Below are 10012 nucleotides of genomic sequence, written 5' to 3' on the forward strand. Positions count from 1 at the left end.
GGCTCTCGTGTGTAATCAAAACCAAAGTGAGGAAGGGAGGTGTCTGTGGGTCCTTCCTCCCATTCTGAGACACGGTGATGAAACGCCCGCTCTTTGCTTCATTTCAAGGAGAGACTGAAATAATTCACACAAGCAAGCCTGGTCTCGCCCGGAGTTTGTCCCCGAGCATTTCTCTGTGTCTGATTGTCTCCGAGTGTTTGCAAACACCTCTGGAGAGAGACGACAAAGGCACTGAGTCAATGGCTAACCAGTGGAGTGTCAAGGTTTGTTTGTCCGCATCAGTCACAACATGACAGGCGTTCTGTGGTGGCGAGCGTGTTTGTTGTGTCAGCGCGGGCCCTTTAATGATGCATGTGACTTTAGAAAGGGCCACGGTTTGGTGCACTGCTGGAGGGGGGAATGCTTATCAAATGGCATCTTCAGAGGCATCGTTTTGAAATAGTTTGCTGAGAGGGAGGCTGTTTGGGCCCGGTGAAATGCCTCTATTGTTTTGCCCACAGATCCTCTGAGTTTCTCAACTCTTGTCTCTTGGAAAGAGGGAGTGTGGGAGAAACCAGCCAAGCTAATCCTTATTCCATCAGTCAGAGCAGTAACAGCAAAGTCAAACGGACAATCTAAACTATGGGGACAGAAGACAAGAAGGAACGAAAGCAGGGAAGTTCAAATATTAATATGCAGCACCTTTGATGAACAGAAGAACTCTACAAATATGCAAAGTAATCCAAATTAATTAGAAATATAAAATACATGTGGTCATAACCATTCCGCGCCTTGACTTCTACTTTCATGTGGAGGTCATACAAGTTGTTTTAAGGAGATAAACTGCATGCACTCAAAGGATTTCAGTGCATTGCAGTATGAGTACACCTAAATCTGGAAGATCCAGCATTTGGTGAGTCAGTGTTGTGGTGAAATCACAGGTGGTGATAGAGGAAAAGCTCTGGGTACTGCAACAGTCATTAGAATTCATCCCGTGGAGAACATCAATGTCTTCACCAAACTCAGTAGCCGTTGAGATATTTCAGGCTGGATCAAAGTGGTGGACCCACGGACCGATAGTCACATCCCGAGAGATGCTAGCAGGGCTAAAAGCAAACATGACCTCTGACCCGCAGTTTGGAAGAAGGCACAAGACTCTAAAGTCAGCTGGAAGAAGCTTTTTTTGGCCTGATGAGACCCACATAGAGCTTTTTTTTTTTGACCAAACAGTGCACATCGGCATAATGTAGCTTCCCCTGCATGAAGCGTGGTGGCGCCAGCAGCACACTGTGCATCTCTGCAGGAGGCTTGTGAGGGGAGGGAAACCCGATGTACATGCAAGAAACCAGCGAGATGGAGGAAGACACAGGAGCAGCTAAAAAAAACACCAGGTTAATGTCCTCGAGTGACCCAGGCAGACTGCAGCTCTCAACACAGTCCAGAATCTGTGGCAACCCAACAGACCACGAGCAGAGAAGATGTGCAAAGCTGACAGACCTGGACAGACTCCAGCTGCTGCAAAGGATGCCTCCACTTGTGCAAAACAACTGTTTTATTTTGATTTAAGACATTTTTTTCTGTTGATCGGTGCCAAAAAAGCCACATTAAACATGCTTTGCTTCAACGTTGTAAGACAAGAAAACCTCCAAAGGCAAAGTTCTCCGAACGATCTGCTCCAACATGTCAAGTCAGAGCTTTAATGAATCTCCACCAGAATTTGTAAAATTCTTACAAACAGCTGCACAGACTGAAGCATCACATGTGGAGGGTAAAGCCTCTTAAAAAAGGCACATTTTCTATCAACAATACATATTTTTGCGTGTGGTCTCAGTCTCTGTGGCTCACATAGTTCCTCAACAGTTGTATCCGTTGTGGAGACGAATCCCAAAGGAAATCTCTGAGAGGGAAATGGTGCAATATGGCTTCTGGGTGTGGCAAAACAGAGGCATGAACACTTCACATGACTGCAGTATGAGCAGCAGAACTGAGATGATTATGACTCTGCAAACAGCCTCAGAGAGGAGTTTTGTTTCCAGCACACACAAACACACAGACACCTTTCATTACTCAGATTGAATCAGCTGCTTTTAAAAAACAGGGGATTCCTGGTCACCAAGTTCAGAGGAGCTGCTGAAACGAGGGGACGAGGTGGAGGAGAAGAAGGGTAGGTCCCGAGCTGCGGTTTGAGGCTATCCTGAGTCATGAAGGAACCTCCTCCTCTTCTCCCTCTGGAAAAACTGACAGGGTGCAGCCACATGAAGACAACTCAGCCCTGCCGCTCATATTGCCAAAAACAGCTGCCGTGCAGAGGGAAAAACAGCTTTTATGAGTCATTTGTAAAGAAGCTATACCATCGTGTTCCCTGCTGTTTGTGTCTCAAGGTGTTTTCTGTGGCTCAGTCTGGATAAAGAGGCAGCCTGCACTCACATTAAAGATGCACTGTTGACTTTTTGCAAAAGGCTGAACGACGTCCAAAAAGCTGATTTAAAAATAATTACAGTCGCCTGACTGAGAGCTTTCCCGTGCTTTTAAGATCTTGTTTTGTTGTTTTGTGTTTGAGAATGTTTCCCCACCAATGCTGTTACTCAAAGTCATGTGAAATGCCACTGCAACCACACCCAGAGGCAAGACAGCCATCATTCCCTCTGTCACCGCAGGAAGCTTTCCTCTGAGGCTGAAAACACACATGAACGCTGGTGCAGCGACGAGCTTCATGGTCCCTCTGTGTTACATTCTGTTTTCTTATCTAAGCCTTCAACACAGCTGGTGCAAGAAAGGCCTTGGAATTATATAAATGTGGAAAAATAAGGATTGTCAAATGTGTTCAGCTCTCTGCTGACACCGTGTGGCAGGAGGGCAGAACCGCAGCCCTGAAGAAAAGGACGGACAAGAAAGGTATGAAAAGAAAATAGAAGTTTATTGAGAATTCTGAATCCTGCTCACCCTTCCACAGTCGCAGAAAGACAACAACAACACAGACGAACATCAGTTAAAATCTGGACACATAAATACCTCTTCTCTCGTGTCATGAAATCCAAACACAATCCGTTCCAGTCACACAGAAGTGGAGAGTGAAGGGGGGGGAGGAGGGGGGAGAAAAAAAAAAAAAAAAAGCAGCTGGTGGTCTGACTGTCTCTAAACCTGAACATAAATAATGAGACTGTGCTGTGGAGAGACACCAGTCGGATCAGTGCAGTGGTGGAGTGAGCTGAAGGATTCAGATTGTCTAAATTCCTCTTTCTCTGACTCTCCTTGATCTTTACAGGAAGAGTTTGACATTTTGGGAAATACTCGCTTTCAGGCCGAGTTAGAGGAGAAGACTGATACCACTTTTTTTTTTTTTTTTAAACCACAGAGTGGTATTGATCGTCTCCTCTGCTCTCCACCATAAAGCAAGTATTTCCAAAAAATGTCAAACATTTTCTTTAAGGGAGATGAAGCTACGAGGGAGGGGCGGTGACAATACAAACGCAGCTAAGCCCGCTGCAGCGGCGGTGGGCGGGCGCACGGCTCGAAAAAATGTAGCACGGGTTATGCTTTCACCAACACAGACGGTTGTTTGACACACGCACAGACAGCTGGAGAAATGACGCAGGCTGATTACAATTGTCTGAACGATTCGGAAATTCACGTTAGTCTCATCTATTTCTACTTCACCTCCTCTAACAGCAGAATGGAAACAAAAAAAAAAGAATTTCGCTTGTGCCTCTTGAAAAACAAGCTGGGTGTTTTCTCCGAATCTTAAGGCAAAATCAACAGAACGCGTTTGTGCAACACCACCAAAAAAAAAAAAAAAAAAAACGGCAGACAAACCAGCGAGAAAGTGTAAGAAACCGAACGAGTGACACAGAAAAACACCCGCCGCGACCGTCCCAACTGTCTCTGCGAATGCCAGCCTGAGTGTACATGCACTGGGGGGGGGGACTAAAGGAGAGGGGAGGCTTCCAACGACGGAGGGGTTTACCACCACCCGTTACCAAACTGTGCCAAATACAGAACAAACACAGAGCCAGAGCCGAAAACTGGCCCAGCCGCTGCACTTTGTTCAGCTTTCCGTCCGACTTAAAACGCTTTGGGTTCCCTGCAGCGGCGCCCACCGCTGACGCCGCCCTCTCACGCGTGTGCTCTGAATGTGAGCGAGCAGCAGAAGCAGCGTGGAGCCCCCGTGTTATCCAGCTTCCTCTTACTTCACCTCCTGTTATTGGCACTGATGAGTTTGGTAAGGTACGTGCATGGAATCCCAAGTGTGTGGATGCAGTTATCTTTTTTCTTTTTTTTTTTAATGTATGAGTGCTTGTGTGTGTGTGTGTGTGTGTGTGTGTGTGTGTGTGTGTGTGTGTGATTAAGATCATGGCTGTGCGTTTTTATGTCTCGCTCACGCTCAAAAATCTTTACACTTTTTCATTCGCCCTAATCTAAACCAAAATAATACAGTCTTCAGGATGGGGAGGGGGCATCTGAAAAGCCTTGTAAAATGCAGGTGACCCCTCCCCTTCTGGTGATAATTCTTCCTGTCTTCTCTTTCTCTCTTTAAATCTTCCTCCTCCTCCTCCTCCTCCTCCTCCGTCCTGGACGCTCTAGCGGATGGCCTTGACGGGGCTCTTGAAGCTGGAGGCTGCTTGCAGCTGCAGCTGGTAGGCCATGGGGTGGATCTTGAACCCGTACAGCCTGGAGGAGGAACAAAGGCACAAACGCATGTGAGCATTTCTTCTGGTTACTGTTTAGGTTGCTTAACAAACGTGATGAAAAGTCCCGAGTGAGACAAAAGCTGCAAATAGGAACAATGACACAGAACTGACACATGGATGAGGCTGCTGACAGTGTGAACAGTGATAAGCTCATCTAAGGTCAAGTCCATTTAATCACTGAGTGAAAGGGGTCGTCATGCTTTCATCTCAACCCAACTTGACTACATTAATGCCTGTTACGTCGCCTTTAGCCAGTTTATTTACGTCCCCACTCTTTTGGACTTGGGGTTCTCTGCACTCTTACTACAGCCTGCAGTGCAGTTAAATGACTGCTGCACTGCAACACAGCACTCGTCTATAGGAGCACACCTCCTTTGGACGTACTAACCTTGGGACAAACTGGTTGGCGGGCCTCTTGGGCCTGTACTCAGGGTGAACCATGAAGAGCATGTGGGGGAAGCCAGTGCCAAAATAGGCTCCATCTGTGTGGTGGTGCCTGGAGGATTTGGGTGTGTAGACATCCATACATTTAGGACAGTACAGTTTCACCATGGCCTCTCCTGGGATGTCTGACAGACCTGAGGAGGAAGAAACTGGCTTAGATATGTACATAATTACATCTCCTGTACCCAAGATGGAGACAGCACTGATTTACACTGAACACTGCGACAATGACAGAACAGACTGCAGCTAAATTCATAGACAACTCTCTCCCCTGCAGCAACCGATTTTATAAAAAATTACAAGCAAAGGGACACCTGTGGTGACAACAGGTTTACTACAAACACAAACTAAACCACATCACTTTAATAGTCATGAACCATCTTGTGCTGTTTTAAGCCATCTTTAACCTGTTTAAAACATGGATGTATTATTAAGAATGAACATTTTGAATTTTCACTCACCGATAGGAAGCATAGGCTGATTCTCACAATAGACCCGGGGACAATAGCCAAAATCTCCCTGCTGATACTTCTCCAACTGCAAGTTATGAGTCAGAATATAAAGAGTCAATCAAAGTAATTACAGGTGGCAAACAATTCTCATTTAACGGCTGCAAATCAGGACATTTTACATCCCTTTGTCTATTCAGCAACTAGGAAATTCTACCATTACAGAGGGTGACTGGTGTAAAGACAAGACGTGAATACAATATTGGACATAATCAATAGTTGAGGCCCTAAACGCCACAGCTAGCCGCATGTAATGTGCATTTCATCTCCACTGAAGGGTTACAGCAGTCACGGAGAAACCATGGGGGCCGCAAGAACTGTGATTGGTCAGCCTGGGCTGCTTGTGTTTTCTCTTTTTTGATGCTGGTGGAGACTCTTGATGGTGAAGACAGAACTGAGCAAGTTAGAGACTCGGTAATCTGCTGCTCTTCAGTCACACAACCACAAAAACCATCTCCCCTCTCCATCACAGAGAATGAAAGAATGGAAAGACTGTGATTACACGTTTGCACTGCAGTGGACGCCTTTTCAGTAATGGGACAAGACAAACTTTGCTTCCATCAGGTGAAATCTTGCTTGCATTAAGTATAAACCAAATGTTACAGGTACTGAACTGCTGTACAACAACATATATGACTATTATAGAACCCCGGTTTTGTCATTTTCCTATTCATGCCACGGAAATCCAGCATCATCAGCCCTTTCACTGAAGATATAAAGTCAGCAGCAGCGTTTAAACTGACATGGTGTAAACAATTTTCCACCCCCTCAAGAAAAAAGGATAAAGAGCTTCTCTAATGCAGACACAGGTAGCGGATTTTGCTGATGCAGCTGGCGCCTACCATCTGTGCGATGCCTCGGTTAGTGAGGATGTAGCGTGCGTGGATGAGGCCGTACAGCATCTCAGCCGCCTGCTCGATCAGGTCGCTCTGGTTGGGATTGTCCTCCAGCTCCTCGTCTGCAGGCAACAAAGGGAACAGGGAACATTGATGGTGTCCACATTTCACAGAGATGGACAGCAGTGCCGAGAACGATTGACCCTGTAACCCTGTACACTGTGTGCAATCCTCTGAAGAGGAGAGAAGAAACCTGCAGTTGAGGCTAAACAGCCTTAAAACAAAAGCACGCTGAGATCAAATGTTCACTCTCATCTTTATTTATTGGACGACGTGCAGCAGTGCTCAACATGACAGACTGAAGAGCAGCACATGTTACAGTCAGGATCGCTGATCTCCTGAATGAAACACCTGCAGCGCCTTTCATCTTACCTCTTGATCTCTGTTACACATGTTAGCTGGTAAATGAAGATGCAGATCAACATTTGGTCTCTCTTCAGTTTTGAAGCTGTCTAAGGCTTCTCTTGCTCTCTCTCTCTCTCTCGTTCAAACCACACACTCAGTGTAAACTAATGTATTCTGGACATTACTGACATGCATACCAACAGAATTTGTACTCAACATTGACGATGGTAACCAGTGCTTGATTAAATTTGAAAATGTGGTGGCACAAACATAATATACAGACCTGGTTCAAGGTCCAGGATCATGTCTAGGGCCTGGCGATAGTGCGGAACCTGCTCATTGAGTCCTGTCAGGTTGAACTTGTCCTGAATGTAGTCCTCATCCACCTTTAGTTGGAGAAATCAGATAGAAAACTGTTTAATCATTAAAACTAAGCTTAAAGCTGAAATGACAACGTAAAGTCTATGCTCAAAAAGTACTCAGAACAAGCCGCAATTATTCCTTCTGTACATCCTGGTGGTGGCGACATCCCAACCAAACGTGATACAGATGTAAGAGATGTGGTTCAAAATCCACACTCTTAAACTGGAGTAATCTCCTCAGGGCCAGAATGAACAGGACTAATGATTACAGCAATCAGTAACTCTTCCAATGTACACATGGGTGTGACAAAACTGCTTCAAAGTAAACTTTGAATGTTGTAAACCTATTTTTGATCGAGTTAAAGCACAGTCTGGCTGAGTCCTGATCTAGGACCGTGTTACTGAAAGTATGTTGACAATTCAAACTCACTGGTCGGTAAGTTCATTCACATTTTCCCTGTCACAGGTTTTATGAGGGGCTGAAATGTGTGAACTGATTCATACAGTCCGAGATCAGGGTTAGATCTGGCCTGTGTCCCCTGTGTGTAGTGAATCTAACACTAAGTGAAAGATGCATCAACATGGAGTCAAATATGACTGCCTTCACTAAATACTGTGAAGTTACGCACTTTTAAAGTTTAAAGTCCAGTTGTTTTAACTTTGTTCCGATATGTCACTACATGGACAGCAACAACTGATACACTCAGAGTCCATAAGGCAACTCACCTCACAGAAAAATTCATTTCCCCTCAGGCCACAGAACCAGGAAATCCATGACACTTCCTCTGAACTACTCATCTTTAAAGACCTGTAGAAAGGGTGAAAATGCTCACTTATGATCCACAAACTAACCAATTAACCCACATCAACGCTGAATTCACACTCTCAACAATACTAGTAATTATTTCTAGTGTCAAATTCAGTACCTTCAACTAATTGAGATTCTTTCTCAGTATTTCCCCGATGTTAGTTGTTGTCCAAAAACAAAACTGTGACATTATAAGACTTTGACGTGATGAGAGTAACTTTACGACAGCTGTATGAAGGGATAGCTACAGCCAAACCTGATAAAGGCTAGGCTAACTAGCTAACTAGCGTTGTCTTCTTAACACTGATAGTATCATTAACTTGCCGTCGCAACGTTATTTATAGTCTTGAATCCGTCGAAAACATCTGTTTTTAGTGTTAAGCCCAATCTTAAATGTATGGTGCAGTCATACGCGACGACAAACGGTTAATGCAGCCAACGTTAGCTCGCTAAGCTAAACCCCGCTAGCAGTTAGGATCCAAAATGAAAATCAATATGGCGCATCGTTACAAACAGGCCCCATGATATAGATTCGTTCTTTTTGGAGCTCCCCCAGCCTCCGATTCTACACGTCTCAATATAGTAACGCCACTTATTCCACCAACTTACCCGGCTTTCAACTTTTTCACTCCAGAAAAAAATCCACAGATCAAAAATTTAGCAAGCTCACCGGTGTAAATAAGATGGACACCACCTCCCAGTTTACGCTCTAGGTTACGTTCTTCCTCTTCCTCCCCTGACACGAACACAGCGCACAGCGCCCATGGTGCACTGCTGCCACCTACTGTTTACTATGAGTACTACATATTCTTGAAAGACGAACTTGAAATGTTTAATACTTGCAAGTGGTTTTTATCTGTAGTTCCATCCTTGACCCCTCCTTTTTTTAAATAAGACATCTGATAACAGAACCTTTTATATTCTGTTTCATTTCATGAACTATATTTATTTATATTCTACATTGTCTATTGTGCTTCCACGGTTCCACTAATTTAAAGATGACAAATGCTCTTATCTTTCTCTAATATGGATAACAATCTGTGGATTTTATGTACAAAACTTCAATCAAGTTGGTGGGAGAAAAACATGTTTTAGTCTATCTACATCGTACATTACTGTTAAAACATGTTATAACGTTATGATTTTAGACTGATGACTCACCCACTTATTTTAGTTTCTGTCAGTCATAGTCAATCATTCTATGTGTCATAGTAAAAACTTGACAAGTATTACTCTTAAAGATAACCCCACCTCTGACGTACAGAAACTTTTGCAAGCGACTGAATTTAACATGATTGTGTTCACAGCGTCCAGGTTTGCTTATTGATCGTCTCACAGGTCTGATTTTCTGACAACATGTGAATACATATTCTGCTTGGCAGCCAACTCTGAACTTCCAGATATACCTCCCACTTAAGCAGACTGACATTACTATGGAGCAATAAAAATATCCTTGAAAATAAAAAGATGACTAAATATTCACTGTGAACAAATATTTACCTCATGAAAACTCAATGAGATATTATGCTCTCTAGAAAACATCTAGAAAACACACTTTCCAGCTCAGAAATGAACAGAATACTCTGAAAAAACTGTTGTCAGCAATATAGCATATAAAACTATAGCAAAGAGAAAAGAAGCAAACAAAAACATGCCGCCAGTCTTCTCATTTCAGCTGTTATACCCTTGAAGGAGGAATTAATCTGATTTCATTGTAAATCACACCAAACACAAATTGACAGCAGTTCTGGTTCCTTAACACACTATAATGTATATTTTGCTACATGCGACCTTTACTCCACCACTTCTTAAATAAGTAAGACTTTTCATTGCCACTGCCTGACAGCAGATTGGAAAGCTTTGGTCTGGTAATATTTCTGATGTGGTGTGCAGTAACCTTACATGACAGTGACTAATAACAATGTTCACAGAATTCTTTTACCTGAAAACCAAATGTTGGAACAAAATTCAAAACATTCCT

The 10012-nt window shown here is 43.8% G+C and overlaps 1 protein-coding gene across 1 annotated transcript; it reads right to left on the reverse strand.

The window, feature by feature from the left end:
- Positions 1 to 2875: 2875 nt before the first annotated feature.
- Positions 2876 to 8774, reverse strand: csnk2b (casein kinase 2, beta polypeptide). Its single transcript, XM_076755143.1, has 7 exons — positions 8641 to 8774; positions 7950 to 8031; positions 7145 to 7247; positions 6463 to 6578; positions 5573 to 5648; positions 5056 to 5245; positions 2876 to 4647 (listed from the first exon to the last, which is right to left on the reverse strand). Exons 2-7 carry the CDS (start codon positions 8019 to 8021, stop codon positions 4557 to 4559), a joined length of 648 nt encoding a protein of 215 aa, XP_076611258.1. The 5' UTR covers positions 8022 to 8031; positions 8641 to 8774; the 3' UTR covers positions 2876 to 4556.
- Positions 8775 to 10012: the final 1238 nt, after the last annotated feature.

The sequence above is a fragment of the Chaetodon auriga genome, chromosome 17, assembly GCF_051107435.1.
Source record: "Chaetodon auriga isolate fChaAug3 chromosome 17, fChaAug3.hap1, whole genome shotgun sequence".
In the NCBI taxonomy this organism is placed as follows: Eukaryota; Metazoa; Chordata; class Actinopteri; order Chaetodontiformes; family Chaetodontidae; genus Chaetodon; species Chaetodon auriga.

Bases quoted from the DNA above. Each gene is read 5' to 3' on its own strand.
- csnk2b (XM_076755143.1), bottom strand. From the start codon at position 8,021: ATGAGTAGTTCAGAGGAAGTGTCATGGATTTCCTGGTTCTGTGGCCTG. The intron at 5,649-6,462 runs GTAGGCGCCAGC...CATAACTTGCAG, and splicing joins ACCGAGGCATCGCACAGATG to TTGGAGAAGTATCAGCAGGG. The intron at 4,648-5,055 runs GTTAGTACGTCC...TTCCTCCTCCAG, and splicing joins GCCAACCAGTTTGTCCCAAG to GCTGTACGGGTTCAAGATCC.